General features: G+C 31.3%; 1 protein-coding gene and 1 long non-coding RNA gene across 3 annotated transcripts in view; both read right to left on the bottom strand.

Moving 5' to 3' along the window:
* Positions 1-18,547, bottom strand: part of LOC127710853 (uncharacterized) — a 243,599-nt gene that overhangs the window by 159,838 nt on the left and 65,214 nt on the right. The gene's annotated exons all lie outside the window — the stretch shown is intronic.
* The window catches only part of LOC127710558 (transcription cofactor vestigial-like protein 4), a 39,877-nt gene continuing 23,732 nt past the window's right edge, over positions 2,403-18,547 (bottom strand). For both annotated transcript variants that reach the window (XM_052216500.1, XM_052216490.1), the window contains exons 3-5: positions 15,498-15,856; positions 7,227-7,412; positions 2,403-5,299 (exon numbers count right to left, since the gene is read on the bottom strand). In XM_052216500.1, the coding sequence (XP_052072460.1) occupies positions 5,070-5,299; positions 7,227-7,412; positions 15,498-15,856 (775 nt within the window). In that variant the 3' untranslated portion in view covers positions 2,403-5,069. The remainder of the gene's footprint in view (positions 5,300-7,226; positions 7,413-15,497; positions 15,857-18,547) is intronic.

The raw sequence follows: 18,547 nt of genomic DNA, 5'->3' as shown, positions 1-18,547 counted from the left end.
CATATATTCATTATCCCACTCTAATACTCTAAGTCAGTCTCTTTGTGATTGTCTTTTGTCTTTTGGAGAATTTGTTGTTGATGGCAGATATTTGTTAGCGTTGGTTTACTTTATCCACAACCTTTTTATTATACGCCCGTTTACGGGACGTATTATGGTATACCGTTGTCCGTCTGTCTGTCCGTCTATCCGTCGTCAACATGTCGGACATTAACTCAAAAATGCTTTAACCAATTTGCATAAAACTTTGGTGAATTGTTTATATCTATTGACGTGAGCTCCCTTTCGTTTTTTATAAAATTTAGATTTTACATTTCCAAGTTATGGGGTTTTATTCATTAAAAAAAGGGGGATTTTCCAGTTTTCGGACAATAAGTCAAGAATGCTTTCACCAACTTGTAAGCAAGTGTGGTGAATTGGTTATATCTATTGACATGAGCTCCCTTTTGATTTTTATAAATTTTAGATTTTACTTTTTTGAGTTACAGGGTTTTATTCATAAAAAAGGGGGGATTTTCCAGTTTTCGGACCATAACTTAAGAATGCTTTCACCTACTTGCAAGAAATTGTGGTGAATTCTTTATATCTATTGACATGAGCTCCCTTTAGAAAAATTTTAGATTTTACTTTTCCGAGTTACAGGGTTTTATTCATAAAAAAAGGGGGGATTTTCCAGTTTTCAGACAAAAACTCAAAAATGCTTTCAGCAATTCTTATGAAACTTTGGTTAATTGTTTGTATGTATTGATGTAAGCTCCCTTTAGAATTTTATAAATTTTACATTTTACATTTTACATTTCTGAGTTATAGGGTTTTATTCATTAAAAAAAGGGGTGATTTTCCAGTTTTCGGACAATAACTCACAAATGCTGTCACCAATTCTCATGAAACTTTGGTGAATTGTTTATATTTCTTGATGTAAGCTCCCTTTTTATTTTCATAAATTTCGAAAATGACATTGAGAATTAATTGAACTTTATTTGTTTATAGTCTGACAACAGATTTACTAAGTATTGCACAACAGCAAGAAATCTTTAATTGAATATAAATTCAATTCATATAACCAATTTCAAGTTCTTTGACTACATTTATTCAGAAACCTATAATATGTCAAATATTTAATTACAATCAAAATTCAGACCTGAATCAAGCTTGAATATTGTCCATTTTTGCCCCAACTGTTCAGGGTTGGACCTCTGCGGGCGTATCTAGCTGCGCTCAGCGTAGCAGTTTATTAGATTCCGTAATGAAGTTGACAAATTCAATAGCCACCAGTCTCTTTTTAAGACCATATTTTGACCTGGAGTGTCTTTTGGGTTGTTTTTTGTGTCTTTGTTTCATTGACGTATACTCTATATCTCTCTTTTTTTAAATTCTTTGGAGTCTATCACAGTATCACAACCAAAGGTCACCATGACCAGGGGTGGATTCAGAAAATTTGCAGGGGGTGTGTGATGTGTCACCAATTTGAAAATCAAAACATTTCAAATATTTTATTAATATTAAGGGCATGAAAGAGGGTAGTTTCAAAGCAAATAGTAACACATAATTGGCAAAATTTCCAAATTCATTTTTCTTGGATGACTGCAAGTGAAAGTGTTAAGGATCACACCTAAATGTACGTGTAAATAATAATGCACGTGCATCAGTGTTAATCCAATGAGTCATTTCAGACCTGTCCAATTGGTGCATGTAAAATGTTTTCAGTAGCCCAAGCTCACTATTCAAACACTCATATTCGCAACTGGTTACACTCATCAGGTAGACAATTTTCAGAATGGCAAAAGAATTGTATAATGCTTTCAGCGGTCAACTTTGTCAAGGTTTCTTTTATATTTTATCAGAAATGCAACCACCTATCTCAGATTCCCTTTTGGAGGACAGCCCACCTGGACGAGGCAAGTCATAAAAGAATCAATTTTAGGTTTTCTATTATAAATTGTTCACCTGGGTTCTGGATAGTCAGAAATGGAATCAAAACAAGGCCAATTAAAGCTGTTTTAGACACAGGAGAACATTTGTTTTTTTTCTCTCAGAGATAATTTCATCAATAAATATCTTAAGTATCAAAATTAAAACTCCAGCATTTCTACAGGTACAAAACTGCAGTTCCATTGCCCTGCATAAGCCAATAGTGTAACCAATTAGATTTTTTTCATTCATTTGGATTTTTCAACACAGTAGCAAAACTTTTCAAACTGGGGAAAGTTGACAATAAACTTTTACTTTTAAACAAAAAAAATTTGTACATGCTAAAAAAAACTTAAATTGAGGACTGCCTCTTCATGTTCACATTTCCACATCAAAGGGATAGAGATAGTGATTATATACGTGCATTGAATATGCATACATGTCAAGGTACATGTAATTTGTCTTGAGGTTAATTCTTTTAATTGAAAATATAATGGTAATTTCATTTAATTGAAATTATAATGAAAGGTTTATTACAAGTGACATACTAATTGGTAAGTTAATAAAATTGTAAGTTGCTTTCTCTAATGATTTACAGTTCACGAAGCTCTTATTCAAAGCTTTGTTCTCTAGCCATGCTGAAAGAATCTGGATTCTCTGATGATTTACAGTTCACACAGCTCTTATTCAAAGATTTGTTCTCTGGCCATGCTACAAGAATCTGGATTCTCTGATGATTTACAGTTCACACAGCTCTAATTCAAAGATTTGTTCTCTGGCCATGCTACAAGAATCTGGATTCTCTGATGATTTACAGTTCACACAGCTCTAATTCAAAGATTTGTTCTCTGGCCATGCTACAAGAATCTGGATTCTCTGATGATTTACAGTTCACACAGCTCTAATTCAGAGATTTGTTCTCTGGCCATGCTACAAGAATCTGGATTCTCTAGATGATTTACAGTTCACACAGCTCTAATTCAAAGATTTGTTCTCTGGCCATGCTACATGAATCTGCATTCTCTGATGATTTACAGTTCAAATAGCTCTTATTCAAAAATTTGTTCTCTGGCCATGCTGAAAGAATCTGGATTCTCTGATGATTTACAGTTCACATAGCTCTTATTCAAAGATTTATTTTCTGGCCATGCTGAAAGAATCTGGATTTTTAGTTTTTAGAAACATCTAAAGAAATCTGTCAGCTTTGCATTAATTTTTTTAAACTCTATTTCATTTTACAGTAAATCTGTTTATCTAAATTTATCAATTAAAAAATATAAATAGGTATAAATCATATCATTGAGATGTTTTAAGGTCAGTTATATACACAAAGGCCAATAAAGAAAAAAGGAATTAGCATTATTTGTATTATCACTTACTTTTAATATAACTCTTTACAACATAACAATGAAAAAAACTTGTTCAAATGTCTGACATAAATTATTTACAATGAATGAAATGTACATCTTTAACCACAAGCATCAATATGAAAAAAACTGATATCATGTTAAGCTCAAGAATGTAAAACAAATGTGAGACAATGTCACGATAAAGAATGGGTAATCATATAACTTTAACTCAGTTGATGATAAAAACAAAAGTTTTTGCAAATGTTTAGAAAATACCAATATATATATATTTTTATATACATTTACACAATACTTTTCCCAAAGATATTTCAGAATGACACTTCAAACAATGAAACATATAATGACCATTTCTATAGTCTTAAAAACAACACACTTCACAATATACAAGACAAGCATATGACAAGAAACATTGCCATTTCAAAACCCGCATTAAAAAAAAAGAAAATTTGCACAAAAATGTCCACTTTTTCCATCCATTCACTATAACATTTTCACACAATATGCTGCTCAACATTTTATTTCCTTCTCCACCTCAGGATAACAAACAATAAAACCTGCAAATCAGGAATGTTTTCTATTGTTAGTTCATTCTCATAGCACAACCAGAATCTTTCCACCTGACACTAATATTGTTTTTATACACTGCACTGTGGGAACAAGTAGCTCTAGGTAATGTTGAAATAAATATGACAATCTTTAAAAGGTCAAATGAAAAATTGTGTACCATATATTGACAGATTTATAAACAAGTCAATTCAGTTCCTCAATTTGCTGATAAATTATTTCTGATGTTTATGTCAAAAGTTTAAAGTTTATCCAAAATTCATTTTTCAGAAGATTTAAAACCGCAATCACATGGAGGCTATGGATTTCATTTTTGTAAATAAACTTTAAATTTGACCTTGACATTTAAATGACCTTGAGCAATTTACATAAAACACAGGAAAACAATTGTGTTTTACTTGCTTACCTAACAATTGTAAGCTCAGCAAGACAAAACTTATACCATAAAGTTTACACAATAAAAGAATTAATTATAAGACAACATATCAACACCAACTCCTCCACCCAACTTGTTTTGTTGTCATGTCAATTTGGATCATCTGAGCAACATCAATGTTTTCATTCATGTAATTAATACATTCTGCTATAAGAATCTTGTTTAGTTAAATTTGCATTAAGAACATCAAACACTAGTTTTAATACATAATGTCTTTTTACAAGTCAATTTTTCAATGTCAAAGATTTTTTATGACGTGTTTATGGCCTGTAAAAAAAAACAAACTGTAATTTAAATTTGTCAATGAATGTAAGAAATTCATTCATGAAAAAATTGAGATCCAAAATGCTAAAAAAATTATCTTCAAGTAGTGAATGTTTTTTCTTTTAAATTTTAAATGCCAGATAACATGCAGTTGATAAGTGATAGGTTTATTCAAACTACCCTCATTATATATATACAATGTACTATAAATATATAAAAAAAAAAAAAAAAACTATTTTACTTTTTGTTGGCAAGAAAATATTATTCTAATAAAAAAAAAATGATCTTTGAGATTAACCCAAAATAAATTTAATGACTGTCTAAATTGTTTTAATTCCAATCTGAAACTATGAGCAAATAATTTACACTGAGAAAATAACATTACAAATTTGCATCTCAATTTATATTCCAAATTGTGTCATGAGCTTTGAGATCAGAAACGTAGCAAACATAACATTTCATAACTGTATGGCAGTGACATATTTTCATGGTCATCCACACTTGAGTGAACACATAAAACAATATTAATGTTGAGTAGACAGTAGGGAAGAGTCATGTCTTTGCTGTGACAAGCTTGTACAATGTCCATTTTCTTTTTCAGCTTTAATTCTTAACCAAGTATCTCCTCCTAGAGCTTTGGCAAAGTGGTCATCCACTGAGCCTGTGAAAAGTTCATTTACTGGATCTTTTTTGGCTTTCAGTGCAGTCCATGTACTGTTTCCAAGGGATTTAGCAAAATGGTCATCCACAGAACCTATAAGACAAATAAGACATTTAATTTTTTGAAGACTTGTATTGTTTTAAGTAAAGGCTTCAAGGAGGCTGTTTTGTCTTTATACTATCAATATAAGTACAATGTTATTACTTTTAGTCTGTAATACTGATTGGACTTTATAAAGAAAACAAAACTCACTTGAAGTAGTTTGAATATGCCCTAACATATTGAGGTAATTATACATCATTGGCTTTCAAATGTTTAGGTCTATGCCTTCCTGATGAAATTAAATCCAGAAAATCTGGGACGCACAAAATTATTAAAGAAATAAATTGAGCTGCGTCGCATAGAAATCGACCATATGCAAGTGCATGTATCCATGTACATGTATAAGACTGACTGATTTTCGAAAACATTCAAATACGAAATAAAAGATAAATTTTGGTCTGTTTTGTAGAGTTATTATATCAAATCAATTTTCAAACAGTTACAGACTATGCATAGAGATTTTTCAACCTGAAATAAGTTGATATTCATTTGCATAAGTTCAATTTCTATCCAACCCAGCTCAATTGTAATTTTCATTTATATTGTTGTGTAAAAAAAAAACAGAAAAATGATTTCATTTCAAAACAACCTTACTTATATGTAGCACAAAAGTAATTTTTGTTCTACTCAGTTTGAAGTCTTTCAAATGCCTTTTATACATTTCATCACAAAAATTAGGAACATTTTAATAACAAACAGAACAATGGTAAATTCCTGATTTATCATTTTGACCATAAAAAGTTATTTTTACATATTTTTCCTGTAAGAATTATAATCCTGAGTGTAGGCGTTATGTTTTTATATTTATGATCTGTCACTAAGACCTGCAAGGCATGTCACTGTTATGAATTTTATGTTCTTAAACAATGTTTTACCATCTTGTATGACATTTCCATTCAATTATGCATTGTACTTAAAAAAATTGGCAAATAACATTTCTACTTCCAAAGCTCTCTATCCACAACTTTAAAATATATTTTTTTTATATTATTTGGCTCTCACTTGAAATCTTTATGCTGGTTAGAAACTAGTCTAACCTTCTAGTATTGACAAGTAGCTGTATTGCTCACCTAGCAATGATAACTCAAACTATCAACATATGTGCTAGCAACGGAAAACATTCTAGTAAAACATTCTACGTCAGGTTTGCTCTCAATTATTTTTATAGTTTCAAAGCAGAAATTATATTCATGAACTATTCCATGAAGTTCATTACATTCTAGGTTCATCTTCCACACTAAAAGCCTAACTTAATGCAAGGGGACTGAGGCATAATTGTGTAAAGTACCATTTCTGTCAAGACTATATATAGCCCTATCAATTAATATTCTTGAAAGCTGCTTAACTAAAAAGCAAATGAACTTGACTGATATTTTACAACTTTCACAGTAACAATGGCAAGTTGTGTGGTCAACAAAAGCATCAGATAAAAAGTTTAAAAGTAGTCATCTGACTGATCTCAGTTACATTTCTGATGAAGGCTGGCTTTAATTGGCCATTTAGTTTCAAAGAGGATTTTTTAGTGCACAACCCCACAAGGTCCTATGCTGAGATACCAAATGGCACTTGATGTAAATATTGTCTAAGCAGGGGTTATAATAGGAGGAGGGTTATCCAACCTTTCTTTTCAAAGGACTAATTACAGAAGAGGTGGTTGTCAGCAGAGGAAATGATAAAAATTAGTGATTCAACTTTTATTATTCAATTTGTAGTAATGGCTAGACATGTTTGTGTGGGCATGGACATCCAAAATTGTTTAGTATGGTTATTGTCAAGTTTGGTTTCTTTACCCTAATGGTTTCAAAATGGTTTGAAAATTTATAATACAATGAACATGTGCCAAGAATTGGCTGAGACTTACACTAGCCCTTTCGTCCAGGTGAGCTAAAATCAAAAGCTATTTTAAAACAAAACTTACCTGTTATTGAAACATTTGTAGCTATCTGTGTTTTATTCTCTACAGGAGGAGAAGGAAGCTGTGGGGGAGGACCAGATGGGGATGGCAAACTTGGTGTCTTTGGAGAAGATTTTGAAGATACGAAGTCTGAGTAGTCCCGTCCCAATGACCTTCTAAAATGTTCTTCTATGGCAGGATCACATAATTCTGGAAGAAAAAAGACAAAAGATTAAATAGCAATAAAATGCTCCGCAGGGCGCAGCTTGATACGACCGCAGAGGTCGAACCCTGAACAGTTGGGGGAAGTATGGACACAACATTCAAGCTTGATACAGCTTTGGATTTGGATTGTGATTAAATATTTGACACAGCATAGGTTTCTAACACAGATTGAATGTGGTCTAAGAACTTAAAAATTTTAAATTGGACATTCACCTATTATGGTCCAATATCCAAAATCTAAATACATGGTTAGATTCAGCATATCAAAGAACCCCAAGAATTCAATTTTTGATGAAATCAAACAAAGTTTAATTTTGGACCCTTTTGACCACAATGTGGACAAAGTTGATAACGGGGCCCAAAAATCAAAAATCTAAATACATGGTTAGATTCAGCATATCAAAGAACCCCATATATTCAATTTTTGTTGAAATCAAACAAAGTTTAATTTTGGACCCCGATTTGGACCAACTTGAAAACTGGGCCCATAATCAAAAATCTAAATACATGTTTAGATTCAGCATATCAAAGAACCCTAAGAATTCAATTTTTGTTAAAATCAAACTAAGTTTAATTTTGGACCCTTTGGACCTTAATGTAGACCAATTTGAAAACGGAACCAAAAATTAAGAATCTAAATACACGGTTAGATTCGGCATATCAAAGAACCCCAATAATTCAATTTTTGATGAAATCAAACAAAGTTTAATTTTGGACCCTTTTGACCTCAATGTAGACAAAGTTGATAACGGGGCCCAAAAATCAAAAATCTAAATACATGGTTAGATTCAGCATATCAAAGAACCCCATATATTCAATTTTTGTTGAAATTAAACAAAGTTTAATTTTGGACCCCGATTTGGACCAACTTGAAATCTGGGCCCATAATCAAAAATCTAAATACATGTTTAGATTCAGCATATCAAAGAACCCTAAGAATTCAATTTTTGTTAAAATCAAACTAAGTTTAATTTTGGACCCTTTGGACCTTAATGTAGACCAATTTGAAAACGGAACCAAAAATTAAGAATCTAAATAAACGGTTAGATTCGGCATATCAAAGAACCCCAATAATTCAATTTTTGATGAAATCAAACAAAGTTTAATTTTGGACCCTTTTGACTTCAATGTGGACAAAGTTGATAACGGGGCCCAAAAATCAAAAATCTAAATACATGGTTAGATTCAGCATATCAAAGAACCCCATATATTCAATTTTTGTTGAAATTAAACAAAGTTTAATTTTGGACCCCGATTTGGACCAACTTGAAAACTGGGCCCATAATCAAAAATCTAAATACATGTTTAGATTCAGCATATCAAAAAACCCTAAGAATTCAATTTTTGTTAAAATCAAACTAAGTTTAATTTTGGACCCTTTGGACCTTAATGTAGACCAATTTGAAAACGGAACCAAAAATTAAGAATCTAAATACACGGTTAGATTCGGCACATCAAAGAACCCCAATAATTCAATTTTTGATGAAATCAAACAAAGTTTAATTTTGGACCCTTTTGACCTCAATGTGGACAAAGTTGATAACGGGGCCCAAAAATCAAAAATCTAAATACATGGTTTGATTCAGCATATCAAAGAACCCCATGTATTCAATTTTTGTTGAAATCAAACAAATTTTAATTTTGGACCCCGATTTGGACCAACTTGAAAACTGGGCCCATAATCAAAAATCTAAATACATGTTTAGATTCAGCATATCAAAGAACCCTAAGAATTCAATTTTTGTTAAAATCAAACTAAGTTTAATTTTGGACCCTTTGGACCTTAATGTAGACCAATTTGAAAACGGAACCTAAATTTAAGAATCTAAATACACAGTTAGATTCGGCATATCAAAGAACCCCAATAATTCAATTTTTGATGAAATCAAACAAAGTTTAATTTTGGACCCTTTGGACCTCAATGTGGACCAATTTAAAAACGGGGCCCAAAATCCAAAAACTAAATACACGGTTAGATTCAGCATATTAAAGAACCCCATGAAATCAAGAATAAAACCCCATTGAAATTGGTCAAGAAATAAGCAATTTATAGGAAGTATCTTCTTTTGCACAATCCTGTGCTATTAAATATTTCTTGCTATTGCGCAATACTGTACAATTGACAATTTCTTGCTATTGCGCAATATTGTGCTATTGGATATTTCTTGCTATTGCGCAATACTGTGCAATTGAAGATTTCTTGCTATTGCGCAATACTGTGCAATTGAAGATTTCTTGCTATTGTGCAATACTGTGCAATTGAAAATTTCTTGCTATTGCACAATACTTATTATATAATAATTTACACATCCTGTTTGGTGTGTATCTCCTACCATATCATTATTATTTGATTTTAAATATAAATCAGAAATAACCAACTTAAAATGGAAAATTTTAAAAGAAACAAAAAAGGAAAAAAAGAAAAAAAAAGGAAAAAAAAATAAATCCCCCCCCCAAAATTTTTTGAACCCCCATTATGATTCATCACCCCCAAACTCAATCCCAGCCTTCCCTTTGTGGTATGGTACCTTGCAGTACAATTTCAGAGAGATCCATACACTTGAACACAAGTTATTGTCTGGAAACTAGAAAAAAATGTGTTTTTTGGCCCCTTTTTGGCCCCAAATTCCTAAACGTTTAGGGCAATTACCCCCAAACTCAAACCCAGCTTTCCCTTTGTGATATGGAACCTTGTAGTACAATTTCAGAAAGATCCATACACTTACACACAAGTTATTGTCATGAAACTAGAAAAATGCTTGTTTTTTGCCCCTTTTTTGGCCCCTAATTCCTAAAATTTGGAGGCAATTACCCCCAAAATCAATCCCAGCATTCCTTTAGTGATATGGAACCTTGTGGTACAATGTCAGAGAGATCCATACACTAACACACAAGTTATGTCTGGAAGTTACAAAAATGCTTATTTTTGGCCCCTAATTCCTTTACTGTTATTACCATAACCCCCAAAATCAATCCCAACCTTCCTTTTGTGGTATTGAACCTTGTGGTAAAATTTCATAAAGATCCATTCACTTAAACTAAAGTTAGAGTGCGAAAACCAATGTGTCTTCGGACGACGCCAGACGACGCCGGACGACGACGACGACGCCAACGTCATACCAATATACGACCACAAAACATTTTTTGCGGTCGTATAAAAACTAAGAATTACTGTTTTAGGCTGAAATTCATTGAAACATGCTCAAGTAACCTGCTATAATTATTTTGCCTGTCCAAGCAAAGTGGTTGTCTCACGTCTTGAAATTTTTGTTTCTATATTTTTCAACTTCACAAATTTTTGTGCTCACTGACATGCAAATAAGCACTCTTTTAATTGCAAGGGCCAATTTGTTTGTCTATGTAATTCTATATCTTGATTTTACAGTAGTTAAATGTTGGGTGTGACATAGTTCATAAATTAAATAATGATTTGAATTTAAATGAATGAAGCAATACAGTCTACTTAGTTTTTAAAAAGTTTTAAATCTGTCTTGTTTTATGAAGTAAGACTTATTATAACATCTGTCAGTCCATTAGGGAGAAATTAAGGGGCTATATGTATTTTTATATCGTTCGCCAAATGCATTTAAACTGGGGAAAATAGAATGATTTATGTCAGCAAAATTTCTAATGTATATGCAATGACAATTAGGTGTATTATATGATCTATTATGTAACATCATTGCATGTTATTCAAAGTATTATTTTGTTTTCTATTAAGTGGTTTGCAGTGGTGTATTGAGGTTTCCCACAAAGCTTACATCATAATTTGACAGGCAGATTATACAATGTAATTGTTACTTTTGCACTTGTTACATGTGAAAAACCTACATAATTATTCTTATTTTGAAAAAGTCTTAAAATAAAATTTAAGAATGATCGAGAAACCAAAAGAATCTTAATGTAAAATTAATCAGACATGAACAAGCCATTATGCATTAGTTTCTTTTTATTTGTAGAATAATGGAACTTTTTAATTTATTTATTAGTTTCATCAACAAAATTGCTATTTCTAAAAAATACGATTTATTTCAATAAATGCAAATTTATACTGTATCAATATTTAAATAATGGGAGGATGTTAGCCTAGTCATTAAGGCACTGCAAGCGATTACAGAAAAACCCATTTAAAACCCAAACAATTTCATAAATGCTTTGGTTTCAACTATTTACAAAAGCTGTGGTCCAATAAAGGCAGTATTTTAAAGTTATTAAAGGGTAAATCAGTACAACTAACTTTGTTTTAAAGTAATTGTAGCATTAAGTAAGCTACTTTAAATATATGACAGTACAAGGTCAATATTGTGACACCTTAAGTCTATGTCAACATTGACTTGGGTTTATTTCAAGAAAAAAACGCCTTCAAAAAAAATAAATTTCATAACCGTTGAAAATATTTTGATATGACTAACAACAATTTATAGTACATTAATTAATTATCAAAATAAAATGTTATAATAATTTAAGCCAGAGTACAGAATTTTTTCTTAATATTATGTAATATATACATGTTTCAAACTGACATAAAAATGTAGATCTATTACAAAAATCTGTAAAAAGCATATTTATTAATCTTTTTCATGACATAAATAATAATCATTAATGTCAGTTATTTGGACTATAATCCAGAAAGTATAATGGGAATTAGTACCTGATACATAACTTGAGAATCAAGTGACAATTTGTTTTGACAAGATGTATTACGCAGAAAATTTTAGCTTTTGCAATAAAGTACAAAGAGTAACATTTGCACCAAATGCCACTTAGCTATGATGAATGCTTTTATTTTCATTCCTTTTATTTCAAATATTATATAACCTTATCAAAGTTGGTTGTCTGATGTGTCACGTACCAATTCGAAGCTTGGAACCAAATATCAAGAAGGTCCGATTTGTATTTGATTGAAAAAATGAAATAATATATGAAAAATATGAAAAAATGTGTTTCAAATGGATCGATGGTAGGACAGCGGTAAACCTGTATACCTCTACCAGTTGGAGCAGGGATAACGATATCTACAGGTCAATAAACCGTCTTCAAAAAAAGACTATTATCTACACAACGCAACAAGATTTTAAAAAATTTCCCCATGTCTAGAAAAGTTGTGAATAAATTGAAGATTGAATATCATAGATCTGTTATCAACACCAAATTCTGCAAAAGATTAAAACGAGAGATAAATTAAAGCAAACACTGAAAAATATTCTTCACATAGGACCTGAGCTGAGCAGAAACTTTTTAAAAAGAGAGATAACTTATATCAAACACTGCAAAAATATTCTTCACTTAGGACCTGAGCTGAGCAGAAACTTTCAACTTTTTTTATTTTGTTCAAACCTTATCTATCAATGACACCTTCACAATAAATCTATTAAATATAGCAATGTTACAGCATCCTATGAAGTGAAGCAATTTATTAAAAGATTAAAGACTGTCAAATCACCTAAACAAGAGCACTGATTCAGAAAAATCAACATTTCAAACACTCTAATCCTACTTCAACTCCTGTGAGGACCACAAATTATATGGTTGTTAGGCACTAGTTGCCTTTCTTTGTAACTGTTTTTATTTGGAAAATTATGGTCATTAGTTGGACCACAGACAGACGGATGGCGCTATCTGCCACAAAGCTGTAGCCTATAATATGATAAGTACTACCCTTTTTGTTGATTTAATAGCAGCTTTTCATTTCATGAATTAAAAATAAGTTTTTCATAATAAAATGTAAGACTTGTCTCCAATTGGAGATTTGTCTTCAAGATAAATATGTCAAAAAGTGCAAAGAATGGAAGGCAAGGATGCATGACCACGTGGGGACTTTAAAGCCCAAATTTTCAATTATACCTCATTATCATGTTAGAGGCAATTATAACTAGTTTTGACAATATAAATATATTCTGTGTCCAATTAGCTTCTGTTTGTAATTTGAAATTATTTTAATTAGTCAATGCAATATCTGTAATTTTCAATAATTAGAAACATGACATTCATAGTTAAAGCAATGATATAGCTTTTTTATATACCTAACTTAGTGAACCTAAATTCTTAACTGTTGACAGTGTGCAGATTGGAACTTTTTTTTTATGTTTGTTTATTTAACATTTAAAATCATGCAATGTTAACTATTGTTGATCAACTCTTTGAGTCAAACGCAGGAAAACGATATGAGAAACATATTTACATTACTTGCAAACTGACCAGAATTACATCCTTTTTATATAAATTTCTTTTGTAAAGATTTGTAGAACATCTAAACTTGATGTTTTACCATCCCTTGAATTATCTGATGACTTAAATGAGGACACTTTGATAGCTCTACAGGACAGTTGTATTCTTGTTTTAATCAAGTCTCTTACATTTAAATATTCTGCCCATATAATAATGAAAACAGTATTATGACTAATTGAATAAAAAGAAAGAGAGAACAATTCAACTAGCTTGAACAATATGTAGACCTGATTAAAAAAGGAAAGAGAAAAAAAAAAATTCTACCTTGAGCAAAATTTACGTGGTAATCAACTTAAAAAAATGCGGTATAATGAATTTCAATAAAAGAAGCTATAGTTGACTTTGTTCTGTAGACACATCTTTAGGTGACCTGAGTGTTTTCTACTCAAGCTAAATACCTTAATAATACTATGTTACTAATCTAAAACATTTTAATACTGTTTACAGCCAGAAATAAGATATCAGTTCAGGGTACAATCCTTACAAGTATACAATTTATCACTTAAAAAGATACTAAATCAATTTAAATTTAGCTATTGATGTTATCTTTATACCATTGTACCCCTTGATCAAAATAAATTGTCGGTACCAGACTTCAACTGTTGCGCTTTGATCATACACCCGTACCAATCGTAGTATCTGTTACAGTTTAAAATGATCGATTTTTACTGGTAAATTTTACAGTAATTCAAAAGGTAAAGAGTATAACCTTGGATGGAACCATCAATTAGTCTTCTTTTGGCAGATTAGATTAAGTAACATTGTCATATTGTTTCACACTATCATAGTTACTACTTGACACCATTGGGTTTATCTTTGTTGACAATATTTCAGTACCTCATTCACAGATATATCCTATCGTAGGTTTTAAAGGCTAAGTTAAATAGGGACACAATATTGCAGTCTTTTAACTGTTACATAGTTAGCCTTACAGAATAAAACAAAATAAAACTTGGGAAACAAAATCAGGGAGGTATACAATGTTATTTTCTTAGTTATCTTCAATGCAAAGAAGACCTACCGGTAAGTTTTCTTGAATGAAAACACAACCAAAATTCTAAATAAAATGAAGTGAAACAAAAAGGCAAAAGTAGGTCACTGACTGATTTTTTAACTATCTGTAATATTTATAGGGTGAAACAAGCTATCCAAAAGCTGGCTGCATTAGTCTTCTATGCAATATGTAGAAGATTACAATATGTGATTATATGTGAAACTGATTTTAACCATTAGTTTATATAATACACACATTGTTCATAAATCATGCCATCTTTTGGGGATCTAAATCTTACTTGTCCAGGTAACCTGAATGTTCTGTTTAATCTTTGTGTTTAATATTTGACTTAGGCTTTGAATATAATGCAAACTTTAAGTTATCTTTACTCTTTACAGTACAGTCCAACTAATATTTGTAAGTGTTTTATTTATTTAATGTCACAATTTTGTCCATTTAGGAAACAGAGAATATCTTCATAGATAAGATAATTAAAATGAATCTTCACACCTGTAAATCTTAAGAATAATCTACCTTGAGCAGTGTCAGAACTATGAAAATGAAAGAACCTACTACCGACATCACAAAAAATTAATACCACCCAATCTAACCAAATCTCCCCTGAAAGAAACTGGTACTCCATATGAAGATGCAATTTACAAGGAAGTTATGAATTCGACAGTCATTGTTGAAAGCTGTATATGGTGAACCATAGCTGTTAACTTCTATGTCATTTGGTCTCTGGTAGAGGGTTGTCTCATTGGCAATCATACCACAACTTCTTATTTTTATAGGCTCACACCATTTGACCTTTCCACTCTCGGTAACTAATGACATAATGCAAATACCTGTTCTAACTTCCCTCCTACTGGGACTTGGAAGAGACTGAGGTGAAATCGATGGAGACAGACTTTGCTGCCCTCTATCTACTACTGTTGGTGCACATGTAATAACAGATGGTCTTGGAACATGTGTGGAATATGAGGAATTCTGTGATGCTAAAGTTGAATTTGATAATGATAAGTTTAATGGAGTGTCATGAGAATCTAAGCTTGAATATCTTGGAGGTGAGCCTCGTTCTCGCATCAACTGATTGGCTTGTATAAGCATAGCTTGGTGAGCAGCAGCATACTGGTCAACTGTCAGTTGGTCTGATCTTGATCCATTTAAATATAATGGTAACTCTGGGTCCACATTTGAAATTTGTCTGAAAAATAAAACAAAAACATTTGAAACTTAAGAAATAATAACACAAATATGTAGAATGCAAATCAGATATATTTGATGTTCCCACTAGATAAGATATGAATAAAAGGAGATGTGACAGCAACCCAACCACAAAAATAACCAAAAGACATCAAGAGGGCAACATACAGTCTTCAACAATACATTGTAGACACAAATAATATGTCAACTTCTAAATCGTCCTGAGTCTATAAACATTTTGAAAAAAGTTAGTCAGAGATAAATAAAAGATCTGCCATTAATACCAAATTCTCCAAATAACAAAAAAATTTAAAAAAATAACGGTAACATAAGACAGTAACATAAAGGTGCTTTTACACGGTATGATTTTCCATCCAATTTTCAATCTGATTTGATACTGTTGCCCAGGAAAATCATACATTGTTCTGTTCACAGGATACGATTTTCCATTCAATTAACCACACAACATCCAATTTTAGTGTTCACACAGTGAGAATTTTTCAAAACGACATGATAGGTAAAAAATCGGATGGAAAATTGTATTGTATTGACCCACCTTAAGACAACACTGAGAAGGTTCTTGACTTGGGACAAGCTCATGAACATGTGGCCGAGTAAAACTAGTTTTGAGATCTCAACCCTCTCAATCTTTTAAAGGTATTTCTTCAAACATCTTTTCTCATTTGGTTACAAAAATTACACAAGTTGTATTTTTTAGAAACTCTGGCAAAATGTTTGAATTAAGAACACAAAGACATAAAATAAAAGACTATTGTACCATCTAGGGTTTATAAAACTACCAAAACAAATGAAATATGAAGAAAACAGCATGCTGAAGTCTTCATAATACCTTTTTGCTAGCATTAAGATCATGCTAATGTTTCACGATTTTTGAACTGGAATGATGACAGAAATAGAAATAATTAATAGATATAGGTATATCTCTAGGAACACATACTTGCTACTTTAAGATCATGTTAAGATAATCATTAATGATACTGATATCTAAAGATAGGGTATCATATAATTACTAGATTAAAACTTACTATTTTTTACATATTTTTACATAGCGGTGCAATAAACTTTAATGAGTCATTTACTTTTTTGTCATAATTTATGTTTTAGCTGAATGGATTTCGTGTGTGTGAAGAGACGCCCACTTGTTTATTGGTATGGCAAATCTCCAAGAAATCGGTTCCCATTCATACAGGTAGTAAAAGATGAAGAATTTTGGCAACAAATACCAAATATTACACTATTTGTGGTTTTAAATTTTTTTACTTATTTAAAAATTGTATACAATTTTAAGTTGTGCCAAGTTGGAGATTGATGAGCAATATTTTAAATTATGAAAGATCTGAATATAATTGATATACATGTACCCGTAAATCTAAGTAAACATCTTTCTGCATTTATCTACCTTTATAAATTTGAATTGAAATATTGAAAAAAGAAAGAGTTATATATCATGAGTGGTTAACCAAAATTATGTAAAAAGCTTTGGTTTAGCAAAAAAATAACATTTAATATTTTCAGATTAGATTTCCCTAATTGAAATAAAAAAGGCAGTGGTTTGTATTCTTGTTTGTGTGGTGGTCAGGTCTAAAAGTGTTCAACTCCAAGTTGACATTACTTTCACTTTTCTTAGGTTTAATTAAAATTGAACTAAAATAGATCAAACAAGATGGTATTATGTAATATTATTACTTCACACAGCGATTACAGGCTGTCGGTACAGCCATGACTCATAGTATAGAGTGTTGCATCTACATGAAGCCGATGTTTATGTACTCTTTACAATATATGTAGGTCTATATAAACAGACAATAATTACATGATTTGGCAACCACTGACGTACTTCTGTCTATGCTATTTAATGCATAATATCTAAATACTTTGTTACTTTCAGCATGAAGAATATAAAAAAAAATGTCAGCATACATTGTCAATGAGACAGTAAGCCAACAATTATCTCCAAAGTAGAAAGAAGTTCAATGCAAAGATATGCTTTAGAGGGGACCTCAATAAGTAAATAGCAAGTGTTTGGTCATTTGTGTCTTTTAGTTGCTATTTACCAGTTATTTCAGAAAGTTAATCCCTGCATCTTTAAAAGATGATGTAGATTGTTTTTAGATTGATTTTTCATTAAATATTCTATTAAACATCTATTTGAGTTAAACCATCAAACCATATGCAATTAACATCCCCATCTTGTAGTCCACTTACACTGCATAATTTTTTTTTATAAATATGTCCACTGTGCTTAAAAATCATTCTGTAGCCTTATATAGCTATAGTTAGAGGAGGGGATAATGTGTCTGCCTAATGCTAGGCGGTGTTGTCGTAGAAGTGAGAAGTGAGAAGTACAGGTTCCAGCCCTGATCGGGGAGGAAGTAAAGAATCAGATCTACTCTGACATGATTTTCTAGGCACTTTATATACATAATATGTGTTTATAAATATATGATTTTCCTATTTTCAACATTTACAAGATATATTTTTCTAAAAGGGAGACAACTTGTGCAAATGTAAAATACGGGAACAGCTAGTTCAAGAATTTTACAGGTGTTTGATTACCTGTCTGTCAGTAACACAGATATGTACAGTAATTAAAGATGTTTTGGAAGTGTTACATACATATTTTGGTCAAAAAAGACATATATATGCATTTAGAAACATTGGTTTTCTACAA

The sequence above is a fragment of the Mytilus californianus genome, unplaced genomic scaffold (genome assembly GCF_021869535.1).
Source record: "Mytilus californianus isolate M0D057914Y unplaced genomic scaffold, xbMytCali1.0.p SCAF_1, whole genome shotgun sequence".
In the NCBI taxonomy this organism is placed as follows: domain Eukaryota; kingdom Metazoa; phylum Mollusca; class Bivalvia; order Mytilida; family Mytilidae; genus Mytilus; species Mytilus californianus.
The sequence above is the reverse complement of the archived record's forward strand: the minus strand, read 5'-3'. Positions and strand labels throughout refer to the sequence as shown.